We start from the raw sequence: 21,483 nt of genomic DNA on the forward strand, positions 1-21,483 counted from the left end.
CAAAGATCTAGACAAGAGGAAACAAGATCAGTAAGAGTAACAAAGTGCTTCAAGTCAATTTGGGTGCAGGTACTGCCAAGCAGTGTGAAGGCAATGCACAAAAGTAAATAAGGATTTTTTATCATCATCATCTACAATTAACATCACCACAATAATGACCAAAGTACCAAGTGCTGGGTCACTCAGGACCTGAACACAGATTCCCAGAGTAGAGCAGGACAGTGCGAGTCAACTGTAGCTGGAAGACATGATCTGCCACTGGGGACAACAGTGGAGAACAGTCTAGCTAAGTGCATAGTGCTTCCTAAAGAGCTGGGTCTTTAGCTGTCTTTTGAAAGTAGAGAGGGACTCTGCAGATCGAATGGAGTTGGACAATTGAGTTGACCATAGTGCTGTCCACTCTCTCTGTGCCCCATGGATGGTTTTGATTTGAGTTTTGAGTTTTGTAAAGTTGACAAGGTCAAATAGCCACTACAATGATTTTTCTGTGCCCAAAGTCTAATATATACACTACCAGTCTAAAGTTTGGACACACCTTCTCATGCAATGGTTTTTAATTTCTTCAATTATTTTCGACATTGTAGATTAATACTGAAGACATCAAAACTATGAAATAACCTGGTTTTGTCATTATATGCATTACAACAGTTATCAAATAGGGCTACCCATTGTGTACTAACCCTCAATGAAAGAGAAGGTGTTTACAAACTTTTGACTGGTAGTGTATCTCATACCTCCATCCCACACAGCTCTGGTCTCCAAAACTCTATAATAGTGTCTCTAATAAATCTGTCTGTTAGTGTTTCCTGTGTATTTCATTAGGGTCAGTTTGTGGATAGCTGTTTGCCCCATAGGGCTGCCTTTGGGTGGGGCATAGCAAATATTCCTTCTGTACTGTAAAAACACACACAGAGTCAATCCAACCAACACAGATTCAGCAGATGTAAACTAGTCAGCTGTTTCAGAATGTTTCAAATGCACCACACCAACATGTTTCAGTAAGTTTTTTTAAGAAACTAATTCCCAGCTGTCGAAGGAGCTTGTGAGCTTTGAAATTACATATTTGGGAGCAATTTTTCAACTTTTTGGGACAGTGGAAGAGTGAGAAACTAGGAAAAGAGAGGGGGAATTGGCAGGTGGCAAAAGGCCATAGGTTGCAATCAAACCTGAGCTGTGCCGCCCATCTTGAGGACCAGCCTCTGAACAATGAGTGCACAAACGACTTTTAAAAGTCTCAACAGAGAGGGAGAACCGGATGGTGGGGGGAAGAGAATTCCACAGTTTTGGGGCACAGATAGAGAAGGCCCTGTCCCCATAGCTCTTTGTCCTTCATATTTGGACAGACAGGAAGTTTTGGTGAGAGGAACTAAGTGATCTGACAGAGTGATATGGAGACAGGAGTTCTGGGATGTAAGAGGGGGCCAAACCATGTACTGTAGTCTTTTCTAAACGAACAGAAGGATTTAAAAATGGATTCTGCAACTGACAGTGGAAGCCAGTGTCGGAAGGCAGGAATTTAAGTTGAATTATTTAAGTTATGTGGTCTCTCTTTTTTGACCTTGACAGAATCCTAGCTGCTGCATTTTGGACAATTTGAAGGCGAGATTATGAAGACAAGGTTTTGCAGGAATCGATGTGCGATGATATGAATGCGTGGACGACTTTTTCCAGGTCTAAAGTGCTTAAAATTTATTTGAATTTGAAAATGGTGTGGAGCTGCATGAAATGTATTTTTACTACCTGATTTACTCATTTGTCAAATTTTAATCCTGAATCGAATACGACTCCAAGGTTCTTTTATCTGCTGAGCCAAAACACTTTTAAACCATCATCACCATCTGCAGTGTTAAAGAGTTGGATGATGATCGAGCCCCTTAGAGAGCCTAAAAAAATTATTTAAGAAAGATAATACAATGTTTTGGTTTAAGCCTTTTCATTGGATTTTTGGATGATAAGAGTACTACAAAATACCCTTGTATAATAAACCAGACTATTATATTTATCCTGTTCAGTCCTTTAGTGATGGAGCTCAATCCTAATATCCAAGGGTTTAAAGGGATTTAGGGACTAAAAGCAGAAGAATCAGCAGAACGACTGGAAACAATAAAAAGTTGGGATCAAGTCAGACAGGGTGGAAATATCACACCTGTGTTGTTCTCTGTGGCACAGCGCCCTGTCTGTATCACACTCCATTAAAGAGGCGAGAACGAGAACATTGTTCATGATAATTGGAGGGAAACATAAACCATGCCAGCTTCCAAATGAAAAGGAAGGCTGCCTAATAGACAAAACATAACTGATGTACTGTAGTGGCAGAAATTAAACAGCACATATTTTTACATTTCTTTTATATGGGAGAAAGTTTTGGTACACCGGTAAGGTCACGAATATTTATCTTCCTCCTTGAATTTGACGTCAGATCTGACACGCAGCACACAGAGAACAAAAGCAGGAAACACGGTGTCTGGCTCTGAAAGGTTTCCAGCTTAGTCAGCGTGAAAAATATGGAAGGAAACTGAAACAAAAGTTAAGTGAGGCTACAAATGTGCCATATCCCCATCTTGACTCATCTCTGCTGCATAAATCAACAGGTCTCCTGATGTAGGAGGCCAAATAAAAGCTGCCTTCCCATGAAAATCACATCCCAGTACATCATATTCTGATATATTTGATGGTCCATCATTTATTATTATCATTTTAAGTCAGGCTCAGCTGAATCTGAAAATCGTGTATACTGTCAGTTTAGTTGACGTCTTATTGAAAGTGCTCTTATGGGTGGAAAATGGATAACTGCAATGCATTTCTTACATGTCTGCACTGGACTGGCTCTGTATTCTTCTTCATGGCATTTCGAAAGCACAGAGAAGAGAAGGTGGAATTGCATCAGGGGAAAACAGTAGGCTAGAACGGGTTATACAAAACTCAAACCATTTTTGATGTGAGGGTTCAAAGAGTTTACTTGTACAAAAAAGGACAATAAATATAATGTTGTGGTCATTTTTCCAAAATTTTTCTTAACTTGAAGTTCAAGTTCAGATTGTTTTATTGGCATGAACAGTTTAGTTATTGCCAGAGCAGAGTGTAATATATATATGCAATAATTTTAATAATACATATTTTCATCGATTACACTAACATTTCATTTTTTCATAACTCAATACAATATATATATATATATTAAGTCAATGTAACACAGTTAATAAATCCAACACAGTTAAACAGTATGCAGTGTATCTACATATAGTTTAATACAGGTAAATAAAACAGTCTAACAGAGTTGATCAGTGTGCGTCCCTCAGGCTGTGGCAGGAGGGACATAATGAGCTGATGAAGGAGCTGTCGGATGTTCCATCTTTTGAATTACATCATATTGTTTATTACATGAATGATTTGGCTATTTCAGTTTCAGATATTATTAATATAATTTTATTACTGGGTAAATACCATTTCCATTGTGCAAAGTGGAGAAATTATAAGCCCTCCTTTCCTGAAAATAAAAATGATTATGAGTTTTTTGTTTTTTTCAACCCTGAAAAAACTACAGACAAGAAAAATTGCTAGCAAGATATGTTTAGACATTGCTCATAATTTATCATTTTAATTTGAAATATGTATATATGTATACATGTGTATATATAGGTAAGTGTATATGTGTATGTATATGTGTGTATTTGTATACTATATGTATATATATTTTATTATATTTTCCCACTTTTATAACAGGCAAACATGTAAAGACATTTGAAATGAGACGTCACCCTGTCCAACTCTATTTTCTATATACGGACTGACCAATCAGCTATATGATATGCTGAACTTTGATTTTCTCTTTTTGTGCCTCTGCTCTGCTTTATATTGTTTTTGGATGCCTGACTCACTCAGTAGCCCTGATGCCCCTTATTTGTTGTTTTACAGTATTTTGTTTTGTTTTCCTTTCATGATTCCTTTTTTGTTATTTGCACTGTAATTGATTGTAATCTGTGTTTTCCATCCTCATGGAGAGTTTGTAATTTTGTAAAATGTTCAATAAAAATAAATAAATAAATAAATAAAGGAGCTGTTGGTCCTTCACCCAGGAGGACTGGCAGCTTCTCCTCAGGGGGTCAAGTCCAGAAGTTTGGGATTGTGTTGGCTAGTTTTAGGAAATGCAGCTCTCTCAGCAGAACTTGTCCCAGTGGAGGAGAAAGTGCTGCTTCTTCTCTTCAATTTGCACATGCCATGCAACGTCATCACTGGTGGACTGAAAGCACTTTGTAAACATACTGTTGACGTCATTGTCATGCGCCGCTACCGCTTTGTATCGGTGAAAAGCCGCGTTCCGGGGCTTCAAATGAGATATAATTTCTCCGATTTAAAATCCGGATCTACATTTTGTTAATTTTCCTGTAAATATTCTTGGAATCTGCTTTATTAATTATCCGTCTCATCGGCTGACACCCTCAGGCTGAGCGGAGACAGAAGAGGAACATCTGACAACAAACACAGACTCTGCCTGGACAAGTCACCGCCCGAGTCAGGGATAGCTAACCCAAATAATAGACATTTCTTTTAACGGTACAGGGGAGAATAAATATGACAACTCTAACAAGGCAGGACCTGAATTTTGGACAAGGTAAGACACCTGTCAATCACAAACCGGAATAAATCCAGCTGATGGATCTGCATTTAAATGTGACTTTTCTTCTTTTCTTCTGAGTATAAGACCAGTAAACAGAGTGTGCTGAGTTATTATTACATGTTAGTCTATTCGGCTTAGTTTGATACCAATCAGCAGCTTGTTACTACAAATGATCCACCTACTTGTGATCCATGATTGATATATATGTTGTCACTTGATAGCAGGTTGTTAGTATTTCATTTGGTGGAGTTATGTCATAAAAGAACCAGTGAATGCTCTAAATACACTGCCTGCCCCCCCCCCCAAAAAAAGTCGCCAACTTGATTTAACTGAGGAAATAGGTAAGAGCCTTCCATTGAATAATTACTGCAGTGATGAAGATGTTTCAGCAACAACTTATTTAACTCTAGCTGATGGGATGAGTAGCTTCTCATTTCTCAAACCATATCAGAAGACATATCCTGTGGTCGTGGAGAGGATGTTAATCTGTTTCAGAAGGGTCAAATTATTGTCCTGCATCAAGCAAAGAAAACAACTCAGAAGATTTGCTATGGAGCATAAAGATTGGACTTTGGTCATGTGGTCAGCATAAACCCTAGAAATGTCTTTATAGGTTGGTCGGTCACTGTGAAATAACTGCTCTACAGCTGTCATAATAAGTAGGGTCCAACTGCCCTTGTTGGCAGTGTATTTTGACACTTGATAGCAGGATGTTAGTATTTCATTTGTTGGGGTTCGGTCATAACATAAGAATCAGTTGAATCATCTAAATGTATTCTAATCATTGATTCCTCCTCTTTAGTGGTTGCAGACATCCTGTGTGAGTTCCTGGAGGTCGCCATTCACCTCATCCTGTATGTCCGAGAAGTTTATCCCTCTGGAATATTCCAGAAGAGAAAGAAATACAACGTACCCGTGCAGGTAAAGATATGTCATAAATACAAGCTCACCGTTTTGAAAGGCTTCCCTGTTGATGTGTCTAATGCTGCTCATGTGTTGTGGTGTTTGTTTTTCCAGATGTCGTGTCACCCTGAGCTCAATCAGTATATCCAGGATACACTGCACTGTATAAAGCCACTCATTGAGAAGGTAAGACGTGATGGAGATGTGCTGAGGTGAATTCAGGACTCATGTTTCACCCCTCATTACTGAAATCTCTGTCCTCTCTCAGAATGACGCAGAGAAGGTGGTTGTGGTCATCATGGACAAAGAGCATCATCCAGTGGAGAGATTTGTGTTTGAGATGTCCCAACCTACTCTGCTGTCTATCAGGTTTCTCTCTTCTTAATGCCTTTTTTAAAATGTTGTTAACAAGTGCAGTGGTGGCCAAGATGATTAGAACACCTGACAGATCTGAATATATTGACCTTTTTGTGCCTCCAAAATGATTTCATTTCATAATGTTCATGAAACATGCAGCTGGTTGCTCTGAGCACAACAAATATCAGATGAAGTGAGTCTCTTAAATTGTATATTTGGTTTGTCCATCTTCTGCAGCATAACAGCAGCACATCTCTCTGACATAGTGTCCATATATTTCCTGAGAACTCTAAAGTTATCCCATGCCTTCTTGCAACACAAGCTCAAAGGCTTTCCTCTGAATGTACATGAGATGTGTCCAGTTTATTCTCCAACTCGCACCAGCAATAGTTAGAAGCATGTTGAGGGTCATTGTCCTCTTGGAAAATAAATCCAGACCCAATAAGATGACTCCCAGATGGTACTCTGGACCTCACCAGAATGTTGTGGTCTACTTTCTTATCCATGATGTTTTCACTGAGGCTGACATTTTGAGATACTTCACTTGCCTTGTCTGAAAGTTTCTTTTTTTCTACCTCTCCCCCTTTGATCCTGGTGTGGATTGGTGGCATCATGGCGGTCTAAAGTGGACTTTACGGGGCTTGGACTGCACCTCAAGTCCTTCGCCATGCGGCGGTAACTCCAGCCAGAATCATAAAGGGTCTTTAATTGAACCCGGTGCTCACTCGTTAGCTTCTTCTTCACGTTAGCCATGTTCAGAGAGCAACATGTGTTCAAGACTTCTTCTAGAGGCTTTCAATTTATACCACTTGATGGTGAGGCCTCAGTGACAAAACCCCTGAAGTTACCATCACTTAATGAGCAGGAGAGGCCTCCTGCATTCAAAAGAATCACACAGCTGTGTCCTCAGACTCTTGCATCACCATCAATTTAACCAGGATCACACCTCAACATGATTACACAGGTACTTTGTCTTCTTCTGTGGAGGAACATGATTGTTGAGATTGACGGTGAGATAGGACTAGCTTGTTTTTTGTAGTAAAATGACCTAAATCTCCTCATGATGGATCTATTCTATGGTATATAGAACATGATGATAACTTTGTAGATATTTCATTCATTTTATGGGTATTTTAAAAAACAATTCAACCAAAACAACTGAAACATTTTAAATATGCCAAGTGCTCTAATACATTTGGCCACCACTATACATACAACATATGTATTTTGGTGATACATCCTGATGGTGACTATCTGCATGTGATTTTGTTTCTCCAGCTCGGACACTTTACTGTCACATGTCGAGCAGCTGCTGAGGGCCTTCATCCTGAAGATCAGTGTGTGTGATGCTGTTTTAAATAATAACCCACCAGGTAATGATGATTACATAAAAGCTTGACAGATAAGAAGTTCCCCATCATTCACTTTTATAAAACTGAAAGGGAGTGAATTACTTCTTTGATCGAGGTCCAGGAGGGAAGTCGGGACATTGTTTTGTCAATTAATTTCTTTAAGAAGCTATGATGACACTGAAAATATATTTTAGTGGTAGCAGAAACATATCATGGACTTATAGGTGTCCCATTTCTTTGTGTTCCAGGGTGTTCTTTTTCAGTATTGGTGCATACTCGAGACGCAGCCACACGTAACATGGAGAAGGTTCAAGTTATCAAGGTGAGGTTTCAAAACACTGCAAACCCTCAGCAGCATGTGGACACTAAATCATTCTGTTGATGTGTTGCGTCACATTTGTGCGTTTCCCATTTCAGGATTTTCCCTGGATAGTTGCTGACGAGCAGGAGGTCCACATGCAGGAACCTCGACTCATCCCACTGAAGACCATGACGTCTGACATAGTCAAAGTGAGTAGACGCATCTCAAATCTATCAGATTCAATTCCAAGATAAAACTACGGACACACAGATTAAACTCAGGGTTTTAATCTTCCTCTAGACCAACATGTTGACATGTATTTGTTTTCCTCTGTCGTACAGATGCAGCTCTACGTGGAAGAGAGAGCCCAGAAAACATAGGTCCTCACCCTGCAGACGCAAAGTGGTGCTACAGCTGCGTTATCAGCTCTGCAACACACCATGAGTCTGAACTGTTACGCTGCCACTCAGAGCAGGGAGGGTCAGAGAGAGACAAGTTTCTGTTGAACTCATGGAATCAGAAAGAAAACGATGCAGAATGTGTTTGAAAGGTGTACATAACGCTGCAACCAGTGACAAGAGCTGGACCGTCATCTACCTGTGATTAATCACATGATTTTCACGTAAACATGAATGTTGTTGTCATTTTCAGATCATGTGTTGTAATTGTTTTGTGTTAATGCAGATCTGTAGGTGCACTGTGACACTTAAATCCCAGGGAAAATGGACTCTACCAGTTTAACTATATTGACTGTAAATTCAGATCTATCACCAGCAAATGCTACATACCTCTAGACTTAGTGTAACCCTTTGCTGATGTATCCTCTCTGTAAATATGATGTTTGTGTGTCTTTGTTGGAAATCTGTTTTGGTTTATGCTTCCTTGAAACTTTTATTTCTCCTCTGTGATGTTGGTGATATTCTTCATGTGAAGTAACAAAGATCTTGTGTTTTCTTTTACATTTTTCCAACCTGTGTTAACGCTCACAACCATTAAGTGACAGATTCAACTCTAAATGTTGTGACGAAGGAACTGTTTCACCTGTACAGCTTATACATTGTAATTTAGTATTTATGAAATAAAATTAAAAAAACTTTTTAAGCGCTGGACATCTCTGTCTTTGTACTGTTGGTGTTAAAGTGGAATATCTGGTGAGTGACTCTGATAACAAGCCAGACCTATTCTCTTCTAGTGAAGGTCACTTTGAAGTCAGTGTTGTAGTCGAGTCACCAAACCTTGAGTCCGAGTCAAGTCCCAAGACCTCAGTGTTCAAGTCTGAGTCACCAGAGATAAATCCAAGTCCAAGATGAGTCCTCATTGGTAAGATTATTTATTACAAAGAAGGCGCCTCTTCAATCAAAAACTATTGACTGTTAGACTGACTGGATGTGTAGAAAACACATTTCTTTCATTATCATTAGTGTTGGAGCTGTCATAATAATAATAATAACAATAATAATAATACATTTTATTTATAAAAGCACTTAAAAGGTTTCTCAAAGAGACTTTACACAAAAAATAATTTGTATAACAGATAAGCAAAGGAAAGCAAAGCAAAAAGAAAAAATCAATCAACAATAGGTTAAAAGCCTTTCTAAATAGGTGTTTTTTGAGTCCGGATTTGAATGTGGTGAGTGGGAGAGAATCTCAGGTGTTGGGGGAGAGAGTTCCAGAGGGTTGGGGGCAGCGACAGAGAACGCCCTGTCCCCCCAGGTTCGGTGCTTGGGTTTGTTGAGAGAGGTGAGTAGGTTGGCATTGGTGGAGCAGAGGTTGCGGGTGGGATTGTATGGCTGCAGAAGGTCGGTGAGGTAGGAGGGAGCTAGGTTATGGAGGGCTTTGTAGGTGATGAGGAGGATCTTGTAATGTATTCTGGAGGAGATGGGAAGTGGAGGTACTGGGGGGGATGTGGTTTCTGGAGCGGGAGTGAGTGAGGAGGCTTGCAGCTGAGTTTTGAATGTATTGTAATTTGTTGAGGAGGGTGTTGGGTGAACCGTAGAGGATGCCATTGCAATAGTCGAGTCTTGAGGTGATGAAGGTGTGGATGAGTGTTTCAGCAGCAGTGAAGGAAAGGGAGGGGCGTAGCCGGGCAGTGTATTTGAGGTGGAAGAATGCAGTTCTTGAAATATTGTTGATGTTAATATATCATCATATGAACTCTACACTGGCCAGATATGCCAGATTGTGACACTGTGGGCAAAGATGTGCATCTTGAAGTTTTACTGAGCTTGTTCTTTACACATCAAGGTTATATTTTACAATAAAAAACATTTTCATCATACTTTCTTGTAACACTCAATTGCATTACTCAAAGTGAATGTTGACTGTTGAAAATGTAAAGAAAGGCCTTTTCTTCAGCGTGCTGTGGATCCTCAGATTTAAGGCGTTAAGAGTTTCAGTATGGAAAGTGTCAGTTTTGTTTCTGATGGTCTGATTTGCTTTTATGGGTCATACAGAGTCATCGTATCATTTTCAATCACAGCCACTTTAAGACTCCTCGCTGTGCTGATTTAAATCATTTACATAAAATAATGTAGGTTCCACTGAATGAAGCCTTAGTTTTGATGCTCCCAAAAATTCCTTCCTTAAATTTCACTTTGAGAAATAACTCAACAGGATCACTCGGTAAAAGGTTAAACTGTTTTCTTAAATGAAAAATAGAACAAGTACAGAAAGGTGTCAATTTTCCATGTTTTTATCCAGAAACCCTAAAAGAAACTCAGAGCGAGAGAGGTCAAAAAAATGTGTGGCTCCACTCTCTCTTTGCCTAACTGCTCCTCATTAATTAAAAAAAACTAATCTTCAATGGAGACCAAGAACCTTAACAAGGGGGCAGAGTTACAGCATGCATGATTCAGCCACCCTTCCGACACATGACATTCTATGTCACAAATCCAAAAACATTTTAAATATTATAAAAAAAATACTTTGCATATCCAATTACAGCATAATTAACTGCTACAATGCTGACAATGATTAAGGTGATGAAATATACAGCACAAATATAAGAGTCATACAGTCATAAATAAAGAGACAGAAATAACTAAATGTAAGCATCATAATGTTACAGAGTGGGCTGATGACAGCTGAGTCATCTGACATGCTGTTAGGAGGGTTCAAGTGCAGTGCGAGGTGGCTTAAGAGGGAGATATGTGTGAAGGGGTCATCCATTTATCCAAAAGGGGCTTCCATATTCACATGCAAGTGTTTTCTCTGTTATTGCAATCCTTCCAAGTGCAAAACATTCCCCAAATCTTTGAGCCATTGCTGAAATGATGAACTCACTTCTGACTTCCACACTTTTAGCCGACAGCAAAGACTTTTTCTCATGATTTAAAACTCTTTACACTAACTTGTAATTTATAGTTGCATGATATTACATTGCTCTTTATCAGTAATATAAATCTACTCTCTCGTGTAACTGTAGTGCATCTGTAGCATGCCTAACTGTTAAACTACAGCATTATGCCTTTTAAAACAGTTCATCTTAAGTATTTATGGCCACAGAAAGTGTAATATTTAAGATACATAGATCATCTAGAGCTCAAATTGAAGCTTATAAAGTTGGGAAGTTTTTTAAATACAAATGAAGCAGTGACATTGACCATATAATGCTAAAAAAGTGACCCTTTCATTTGAGATTACATCCAACAGAGGCTATTTCTACAGTCTTGTCTTGCGTATTTTGAGAGGATCATTTAAAATCTAAAATCAGCAAGCACCAGAACCTTATTTTGCCACCTTCCCCCTATGTGTCAGGATACTCTATGCCAATTGTCACACTTGGATATCAAAGAATGCAATTTTAACACCTTATTTTCTAGATTTACATTATCATGCCAGGAGCATTTTTTAAAAAAGAGGTTTTTGGCCCCCAAACTGAGAGTGCTCATTATCATCTTAAGATGGCCCAAGGTATAGGCTAACTGGAAATACTAGTGAAAAAAAGGTAGCAAAAATCATCCTGAGGGCTGGGCCTGGCTCCATGCCTGTAAGTAGATGTTGTGCTTTTTTTTTCTTTTGTTATTTTAGCCACGTTTCTTCTTCTCTATACTGAATATTTGAGATTGTAAAGATGGTGCAACCCTCTGTGATTTAAGGCTTTATGAATTCACTTGACTTAAACAGATGTCCCAGGCATTACATGATTTTGCTATAAGATAAAGGTCCTTGTTGTGGATCATAGTTTTCAGACAATTTGAAAGTCTGCCATCATAATAGAGTTTGTCTTCCCATGTCCCTCTAACCTCCATTATCTGGTTATGATTCATGCCGCGGAGGGCCTCTGTTCCGCCGACGCTCTGATGAACTTTGGTACGAGACACAGAACAGGCTTCAGCGTGAGCAAAGCTCAACACTGAGGCAGTGAAGATAAACAGAAAAGCTGAGCTAATTCTCCACGTTACTGTAACCCGACCTGGAGTGTCAGAAAATATGTTTTTTGATCGTTTGTTTCCTTAAATTAGATTACATCTAAATCATATTGTCTTATTTAAAGCCTTAGGAGGCACCATGTTCTCTTTTATCTGGTCTTTCGTTCCTACTTCCTACTTCATACCAGAGTGGTTGACTCTGGATACAAATCCAGTGGACAGTTTACTTCAAGGTAAGCTCCTCATTCATTGGTTTCCTCTGACATTCACATTACTAAAATAATTTCTGACCTGTGAAGTTCACCAAAGTGTGTTGTTGGTTGCACATTCATTGCTCTGTGACCTGCAGGACTGGTGGGTGCATGTGGAATCTCTATGCTATGCTCCCTCATGAGAGTACACTTGTTTCTAGAAGCAGAAAGGTAAGTGATTTACAATTTAATGGGTCTAAACAGGAAGCTGGATTTTGTTCTAGGTTGGTCAGTTCGCAAGAATATACACTATCTGTCAAAAGTTTGGACACACCTTCTCATTCAATGTTTTTTATTAATTTAAATGATTTTCAACATTGTAGATTAATACTGAAGACATCAAAACTATGAAATAATCTGGTTTTGCCATAATCTGGATTACAACAGTAGTCAAATAGAGCTATCCATTGTGTACTAGCCCTACCTCTGAACAACACAACTGATGGTCTCTGACACATTAAGAAGGCAAGTCATTCTACAAATGAACTCTTGACAAGGCTCATGTTAATTAGAAACCATTCCAGGAGACCACTTCATGAAGTGGACTGAGAGAATACCAAGAGTGTGCAAAGCTGTCATGAAGGAAAAAGGGGGCTACTTTACAGAATCTAAAATATAAAACATATTCTGCTTTGTTCAACACTTTATGGTTCATTAAATAATTCCATATATGTTCTTTCATAGTTGTGATGTCTTCAGTATTAATCTACAGTGTTTAAAATAATTAAAACAAATACGAACCGAATGAGAAGGTGTTTCCAAACTTTTGACTGGTAGTGTATGTTACCCCATTTTTACAAAAAACACCCCTTTTCCAGAGATCACACAGATCCACACAGCTCACATTTGTGTCTTACTTGATTGTTTTTAACTTGAAACTCACAGCTCGAGTGAAAAAAATGATAAAGAAACATCCGTCCAGACAACACCAAGTCCTCAAAGGAAACCTGGGCTTACAGGGCTGCTCCACTTCTTCTTGGTGACTGGGGTGCTGGCTGTCGTGGGCTCCCGTGTTTCCTCCCTGGTGGTGCTAGAATTTTGTCTTCGAGGAGTCTCTGGATGGGTTACAGCTGGACCAGTAAGAATTATATGAGAAAACCTGATTTCCTTTTTTTCATCTTAATTCTGGATTCATTGTGTCATCACCTCTGTTCATTTTCTCCTTCATTCACCAGGAGTCAAATAAATTTCTACAGCAGCTGTTAGTCCAAAGCCAGTTCTCTCTGGGCTGTGCCCTGAGCTGCAGTTTGTGCTTCCTCCACGAGGGGGCATCTCATCGCTGGCTATGTTTGCTCCTGGCAGCAGCACTCAGCTGGTTCTTGGCCAGACAGGCTACTCTGCTGCTGCACCATGTCCTGGCCCTGTATAAACTCCACAGCTCTCAGCGCTACTGCGGCATCTGCATCAGCCTCCTGACATCAGGCCGCTGTCTGCTGCCCATGCTGTGCAGAGCGATGATCATTACCTTCTCTGTGGCTGTGGTGGCCGCCATAGCAATCATTAATAAACACTTCCTCTCTGCTACTGAGGCCCTTAGGTTTTGGACGCCACTGACCATCTGCTACACACTGCTGGTTGTGTATATGCAGGGTGAGAAACGTCAATTAAAGAGCTGATTCTGCTACCTAAACTTGTAAATCTGCTGAAACAAAGTACTGATTCGATATCAGTGACATTAAAAATACATACCAGTATAATATTATGGTGTATTAGATACTATTCATCCTTTATAGATTTGATTTACCATTACCAGGGATAAAACTACGTGCAAAACATTAACCACACATAGAGAGAATTTAGTTCACCCCTTGGTTTGACAGTCAGTCTAAAATGAAAAAGGACATCCGCATAAATCCAGATATAAATAAAAAAACATCCACCCAGTTTTTTAGAGGACGAGAACTCTGACTCCTCGTGAAATCATCCTCAGCAGTGAAACCTCCCCAGCCTCAAAATAAGCTGAGCACACAGAAACAAGCTAGGCTAACATGAGCAGCAGCTTGTATCTGAACCCCTCGTGACATCATATAGAAACACACATTTTAATTATAACAACTCTATTGTGTTGTTCTGACTTAAAATGTGCTCTCCACTGCAGCCCCTCTGCTTTGTTTGCTTTGACATGACTCATAAAACCAGCTCTCCTTTGCTGCTCTAAAACAGATGCAGATGGCAGCCATAATACTTCAGTGTTGGCAGCATTAGTGCAAGCTGCTGTTTTAGACTAGGACACAGTAATTGATTCCCTTTGAATCAACTTGATATTTCTCCAGGGCTGAGCGACCAGACTGGTGCAGAGACCTGCATGCTGATACCAGATGTCACGTTTACTGCTGTACTGGATGCATTTTATTATACTGGTGTTGCTATTAGAACAAAAGGCCATAAATTAATGTCAGAGATTAAAGTGAAATGCTCAGTGGACACTGAGCGATATGGAGAAAACATTCAGTGATGGGACAGCTTAAAAACTGTGACAGTATGGAGTTCTCACCAGCCTGAGGATATAATTATGAATTCATCAGCTTGAAGCCTCCCTCCGGTCTTGTCTGACCACTTATGCATCCATCATTAATTTGATGATTTCACACCTCTGTGGACCTGTCATGAATTTGAAATATTTCCACCTGATGTTTCCTCTAATGTCGTGTTTTGTTCTTGCAGAGGAGCAGCACCGTTTGCCTGGCAGCCAGGCCGTACTGAATACAGTCACGGTTCGTCTTGGCGGTCTGCTGGTCCTGATGCTGACTGTTGGACGCTGGGCTGATGTGCTACACATCCTGGTGTGTTTCCTGGGAGAGGCCAGCTGTCTCGTCCCCACTATGGATCTGCTGGATTCAGCATCCTCAGAGGTCAGTCAGTCTCTCAGGAAGCAGAATGCAGGTCTGACAGCATTTTCTGTCCATCGGGAGTCAAAAACTGGGGCGGAATATCAAAGGGTTCATTAGACCGGGTCCCAAGATGAGACCAAACTTCTCAAACTTGTGTCCCAGGTGGAGGAGGTTTAAGCTCCACGAGACAGATTCAGGTCACAGTATTCTCTGATTCAGAGTACTGTGCATATTTTCCTTTTTACCGTGAAAGCATGGTTATGTTCTGTTTCAAATAAATGCACAGAAGAAAACATATCATTATTTATTGGTTTTATAGCAGATTTGTTCTACTTCGCAATAAAATACTTAATAATAATAAAACAAGTTAAATCTGACATTGACCGTTTTTTTCTGTGCAAGTAGACTGTTTGTATCCCAACCAAATGTGCAATATAATAATGATTTATTTTTAAGAAAACATTTTCTGGTTAAAAAAAGGGACTGTGTATTTGACTGCTTTTGTGACTATGCTATAACATCTAATGCATTTCATATTTGTTCTGTTCACACAGGAGGAAGAGGACTATACAGAGTATGTAAATAGACAGCGTCAAAGAAGACCACAAGCTCAACAAAAGGCCCATCAGAGTTAACCCATCCGGGATTTTAAAATTGGACTTGCTCCTCTTCAGTGGCACCAATATGTAACCTAAATCTTACAATGTATACATAAAAATGGATGCTTTTGTTTTGTGATAGTTTTTCATTAAAATGTCTAAGAGCACATTGTTAATCATAGGGTCATTTTGAGATTCACTATAAATAATTTCCAGCTCTTTAATCACAATTTATGCTTTTATGTATGACCTGCAAGATAATCTGTCTGCCACTTTCCATGGGGTATGCTTTCTTTTTTCAAACTATGCATTTGGAACTTATTTTCTGTTATGGTCTTGTAAATATGTCCTCTCTTGTAATAGTATGACTTTAACATTGACTCAGGAGTCTGTGACCTTTAAGGTGATTTAAAGAGATGCACATTACTCCAATGTATAGTCGTTCCAAAATAATGTGTAGCCCTTAGTTTACTGATGGATGAGGGTCAATATGACAGAGTGAAAATATGAATATATCATATAACAATGTGAAGCATAGCAGCAAGCAATAGTAAGAATAGCTTAAAGAAATAAAGGGTAATACAAATATGTACATTTCTTTACGTTTTTAATCAGACACTTAAGATTGTTTCCCTCCTTACAGCGTTAAACAAGCGTAGCCTACATATTTAACATGGGTTTGAGGCATAAAATATTAGCTATATTTAATAGGGGTTTAAACATATGAGACAAACAGGCCTACCCTTAGGTGCATAAACAGATAACTCTTTTTCTATTACTAGCTCTAGGTAATATCAACTGAAGTTTGAAGCTTTGATGAAGTAATTTTTTAGGTATATTAAAAAATGTCACTTTATTACAAACATATATTCAAAATATTTTTTATTTTATTTATTCAAAATAACATTGTTAGCCAAAGGGCATTGTATCCCTTAGTTCACTATGAGGGTCAATATGACAGAGTGTAAATATGACAATATCATATAACAATGTGAAGCATAGCAGTGAGAAATAGTAAGAATTAAAAGAAATAAAAGGTATTTGTAAATATGTACATTTCTTTACGTTTTTATTCAGAAACTTAAGATTGTTTCCCTCCTTACAGCTTTAAACAAGCGTAGCCTACATATTTAACATGAATTTGAGGCATACAATGTTAGCTATATGCTATATATTAACAGAGGATATAACCTGAGACAAACAGGCCTACACTTAGTTGCAAACAGATGACTCTTCCTCTATTACTAGCTCTAGGTAATATCAATTAACTGAAGTTGGGTGGCTTTGACGAAGTCATTTTTTAAAATGGCATTACTAATTTGAGGTATCTTAAAAATGTAACTTTATAACAAATATATATAAAAATTATATATTTTTTAATTTATAAAAATAGTTATCTAAGAAGAAGTTAGAAATCATGCCAGTTCGCATTGCACCATAGTCTATGCATTGCACGTGCAGACTGCTAATAACGGTTTTTCAAAATTTAAACACAATTTTCAACCGTTAATCAGCTTTTTAAATGGAGCGAGCGCTAAAATCAATCGGACACATTCGTTTCACACATTAGCATCAAACCAGACACAGTATGAGGCTGTAAGTTCAATATGTTTTAATATCTCAGCTCGCTCATGGTGAATATCATTCCACCTTTGTCGTGTCCTTCCCCAAACACCGTATAAAGCTCTCCCCGGGGACTGTCTGCTTGAAAGGCTGAGGCAAAATGGCTGACGACAACGTTTGCGGTGTAAAGTCACACAAAATGGCGTTACACAAAGGAAAGGTTGGTTAACTAGTTTATATTCTAACTTTGACAGCGTCTAAACTTAAACGAGACCCTAAATACTATTAACTGATATTAGGTTGTACTAAAGGATCACTCAATGTGTACCACTAGAGGAACACACTCAAGCTGTCACCACACACACACACATTAGTGCTGTAGTTTCATTAACACTGACAATTTAAAACCTTTATTCAAGCGAATCACAATAAATCCACATTTGACGCGTTGTTTTGCCCAGACGGTGTTTCTTTATTTGGGATGTGGACTGACAGATATATAATCCAGGAGAAGATGTTTGATATATCAGTCCATCATTCCGTTTCAAAAAATGACGGGGGGAAGGTTAGCATGGCGGTCCAGTTCCCAAAGTAATCCAGGTCTGACAGGAGGAAATTTGGTTTTGGTGTATAGTCGATCCACCAAAATAGGAATTGTACTCCCATAGGTTTATTGGACTTTAGACTGTACAGAGTTCCACATCAGGACGAGCACCGCAGACCTTTCTCCACAGGCACCCGGCTGTGGTGCAGACACTCTCAGAAATGGCGTGTTGGCAGTCTTCTTCGCCTCCTCTCTGTAGATGCTTCCAGACTTTTCTGTTCTCATCTGATAGGCACGCAGCACGCATGCGCAGACTGGTTTCGCTTCTCCCATGTTACCGCATTTCAGCGCATGCGCACTTCTACCTTTGACATGCGTGCTTAATATAGCAACAAAAGCAGAATAATGCTGTAGTGTAGTAACAGAGCTCTTCCATGCCAAACCCCTGCTCAATAATTGTTTCTATTGGCTACACACTACGTACAGCTCCACTATGGATGGGCACACTGTACTGAGGAATACATTAAACCCTTTTCACCCACAATTTTATTCAGAACAAAGTCATGTCAGTAACTATGAAGCAGTCTCCAAAATAAATAAATGAATCTTACTGGGACAGTTGAGAGGTAAATGCATACACACCGATGTTATTTACTCCTCATTACTGCTTAACTAAACAGATCTCTTGGACCTTTGGACAGGACAGTCACTCATGTTACTTATTACCTTTAAAATAGAGCAGGCCAGGTCAAAGTTTATGACTTGACAGACTTGACGCCACTTTTTATCTCACTAGAATCACTCTGAGTTCTGTCCTACCCTTATAGTTATACACCCTACATGTATTACAAGCAAATATGTGGAGACAATGAAAACATAATGTGCATTTCTGAACACTTCCTGAACCATGATTCTTCAGGTTGTTTTGTGCTTTGTCAATAAGCAAATCTTTCTTTAAGGCATTTTGAGATTTTTGATTATTTTTATTTATTATAATTTGCACAATAACTCAACTGATCTGGTAACATCTGATCCTTTATTTACATACTGAACTATTAAGGTGTCTATATGGTTGTGGGAAAATGTTAAGAGTGTTTTATTGAATATCATCACAACTTCTCAAGTTCTTATCATCACACACAGCGTTTGGTTTCCAGTTTTTTTAATTCAATACAAGTGAAAGTTTCTTAGTCATTTTATTACTTGGAGTACTTGGAGTACTTCCTTTTACAAATACTTAAAGCTGGGGTTGGTAGTCAGATTTAGATACACTTTTTGTTATACTGGTTAAAATGATCTTTCTGTCCCGATGGCAATCAATACATAATGTTGTGTTCTAATGTAAAAAAAAAAGCCGCTATCTACAGCCGGAGTAAACCTGGGAAAACACCAACCAATCCCTGCCATCAGGAGCCAAATGATGAAACCAATCAAATCCCGTCCTGCCGTTCTGCCCGCCTCCTGCAAAGCTTACATTTCATGTTTGTTTGTGTTTTTTCACTATGAGAATGTTTTGGTGTTTTCTTACCGCTGAGTGAGACATGAGTTGACGTAGTGCAAAACACAAACGATGTGCTGAGGACCGGTTTTGAATCAGTCACCATCATATGGTCGTGAATCAGTGGCACTCGTGCATGTGAGCCGGAGCGTCGTTTTGGAAGAGCTCTGAGGGGAGGGGGGAGGGGTTAGACGGAGTCCTGAGGAAATGCTACATTCAAATTCATGCTAGTTTTCTTTGACTACCAACCCTAGCTTTAAGTATTCACATTTCTTTAAAACAAAATCTCAAAACTGTTTCTATTTTCACTACCCATGAGTGAAATCAAGAAAACACAGATGTACTTCCTGCTATGTTGTTATTTTAAAGAACGTTATTTACACTTTTAAACACTGAATAAAAACGGCATCAAAATTATAACAAGCACAGACGCGTTTGTTTAAAATGTTCATCTAAAATAGAACAAATATTTAGCTACAAACCTGGCCATGCTTTTTCAGGTTGGACCCATAGATAGAAATTTAATGGATGTAGTATCTGTGACATCCCCCATCTGTTCCTGAACGCTGTTTTGAAGCCTATCATCGGCGGGGTGCCATATTGGAAATGCTGAACTCAACCTATCTTCTTTTGAGCTACGGTGAGGGCGCCAAAAGCTACAGTGTTCCCGCCTGTCAATCAAGTCAGACATGCCCTTATTTAGTCAAACCCGTCAGTTTAAGATCTTCAAAAACACAGAGTTAGAAAAAAATTCACTTCCCGTAGTGTGTGCCGATAGAGAAATTAGCTACTCGGACTGAAGCTGTTTTTTGAACCAGGCTGTGAACATGTTCATTTCTTCTGTAAAGATCGTCTTCTTTGAATGGGTGTGTATGTGGTTTCTGTTGTTTCTGCAGCCAGCCTCTAGTGGACGCACGATAAACTGCACATTACAAATCTTCCGCATGGGCTTCATATTTTGAGACCGGAGGTTGCCGCTTGGTTGGACCCCAAATTGTGTGAACCACAATAAAGCTTGTTCACTGTAAACAGAGCAAACACTTTTCTTTAACACTTCATGAATGGCCTGATGTGAGTGATGTTTGCTCTACGTTCAACCAAGGAGACACACAACGTACAGGTATGGCAACACCACACAGAACTACACAAAAACAGTTTACTGTCTTTCTCATCAGATTTGAGAAAATAAAATGAATCGGCTGACTTCAAGTAAAGAGAACATGGAAATGTAGCGGTACAGTATTTGTGTTCAGTGTAGTGGAGTAAAAGTAACAAGTTTCCTAAAGTTCAGATACTCACAAAACATGTATTGACATACAATACTCAAGTCAATTTACTCCACCACTGTTATCGACACAACCTTTTTAGAGAGCAGGCTATTTTAAACTCCACCCAGCAAACCCTCGTGTATGAAACAACAAAGCACAGTGGAGCTTTTTAGACTCAGATGAGTTAGTTTGAGCTGCAATTTGGAAACATGTGGTATCAAATCACAATAACACACAATGGCTCTCTGTTTTTCTTAAACAAACACAGTTTATTGTCACAGCACAGTCCTTTATTTAAACTCAGGCAGGTTTTGACAACAAGACTTTGTCTGAGAGTAAAAAATGATCAACTTTTGCAATGTATTCAGAATCAGAAGCCTTTAATGTAGGAATACAACCAAATTAATGTTGACACTCAAGTGATGCATTCACAGGCATAAACAGACACAGACAACGATCAATAAGACTACAGAGACATTTAGTAAGAAACAGGACATTCCACAAAACAATTTTAATTAAATAAAGTCAGCTTTACATTTGGGAACTGAACCCTGAGTCCTGGAGACAAATACAGGAGTGTAGCAGGAAGATTGTCCTTTTGTTTCTTAAGGTTCACTGGAGGATGCATCCCGTCCTCAGTGTGTGCCCAACCCAATGACACCCTGTAATTATTATTATTAAGCCAGAGGAACTAATGATAGACACTTCAACAAGCTATTTGCCTAGAGGCAGAAAAACTAGATGTTACTTTTGCATTTGTTTAAAGTGACTGCCAACCCGACTACGGCGTCCAACGTTCTCAAAGCTGCTATTGTATGTATTTATATCTGATTAATTACTTCTTCTATTAATATTATTTTATATTCTTAATTATTATGTATAGGAGCAACTTTAATGACTGAATTTCCCTTCAGGATAGATAAAGTATTTCTGATGACTTGGTTGTAAGATAGGGGTGGTGTGTTTTTCTGTGCATTGATAAATATAAAATCTTTCACAATATAATACAAGACTTTCAATAATATACC

General features: G+C 38.9%; 2 protein-coding genes across 2 annotated transcripts; both read left to right on the forward strand.

Annotated features, from left to right (window-relative positions):
• The first annotated feature begins 4,264 nt into the window (after positions 1-4,264).
• mad2l2 (mitotic arrest deficient 2 like 2) lies at positions 4,265-8,640 on the forward strand. Its single transcript, XM_034696719.1, has 8 exons — positions 4,265-4,612; positions 5,421-5,539; positions 5,636-5,707; positions 5,790-5,890; positions 7,157-7,251; positions 7,479-7,552; positions 7,648-7,740; positions 7,873-8,640. Exons 1-8 carry the CDS (start codon positions 4,573-4,575, stop codon positions 7,909-7,911), a joined length of 633 nt encoding a protein of 210 aa, XP_034552610.1. The 5' UTR covers positions 4,265-4,572; the 3' UTR covers positions 7,912-8,640.
• Positions 8,641-12,040: 3,400 nt separating this feature from the next.
• On the forward strand, positions 12,041-16,132 carry tmem82 (transmembrane protein 82). Its single transcript, XM_034695911.1, has 6 exons — positions 12,041-12,134; positions 12,251-12,323; positions 13,038-13,230; positions 13,328-13,742; positions 14,817-15,004; positions 15,538-16,132. The coding sequence occupies exons 1-6, from the start codon at positions 12,041-12,043 to the stop codon at positions 15,616-15,618; spliced, it is 1,044 nt and encodes a 347-aa protein (XP_034551802.1). The 3' UTR covers positions 15,619-16,132.
• Positions 16,133-21,483: the final 5,351 nt, after the last annotated feature.

This window comes from Notolabrus celidotus, chromosome 11 (genome assembly GCF_009762535.1).
Source record: "Notolabrus celidotus isolate fNotCel1 chromosome 11, fNotCel1.pri, whole genome shotgun sequence".
Taxonomy (NCBI): Eukaryota; Metazoa; Chordata; class Actinopteri; order Labriformes; family Labridae; genus Notolabrus; species Notolabrus celidotus.

Excerpts from the sequence above, each read along its gene's own strand:
- mad2l2 (XM_034696719.1), top strand. The coding sequence starts at position 4,573 with ATGACAACTCTAACAAGGCAGGACCTGAATTTTGGACAAG. Across the intron at positions 7,252-7,478 it reads TTTAAATAATAACCCACCAG|GGTGTTCTTTTTCAGTATTG; the intron begins GTAATGATGATT and ends TTTGTGTTCCAG. Across the intron at positions 7,741-7,872 it reads TGACGTCTGACATAGTCAAA|ATGCAGCTCTACGTGGAAGA; the intron begins GTGAGTAGACGC and ends TCTGTCGTACAG.
- tmem82 (XM_034695911.1), top strand. The coding sequence starts at position 12,041 with ATGTTCTCTTTTATCTGGTCTTTCGTTCCTACTTCCTACTTCATACCA. Across the intron at positions 13,743-14,816 it reads GCTGGTTGTGTATATGCAGG|AGGAGCAGCACCGTTTGCCT; the intron begins GTGAGAAACGTC and ends TTGTTCTTGCAG. Across the intron at positions 15,005-15,537 it reads TGGATTCAGCATCCTCAGAG|GAGGAAGAGGACTATACAGA; the intron begins GTCAGTCAGTCT and ends CTGTTCACACAG.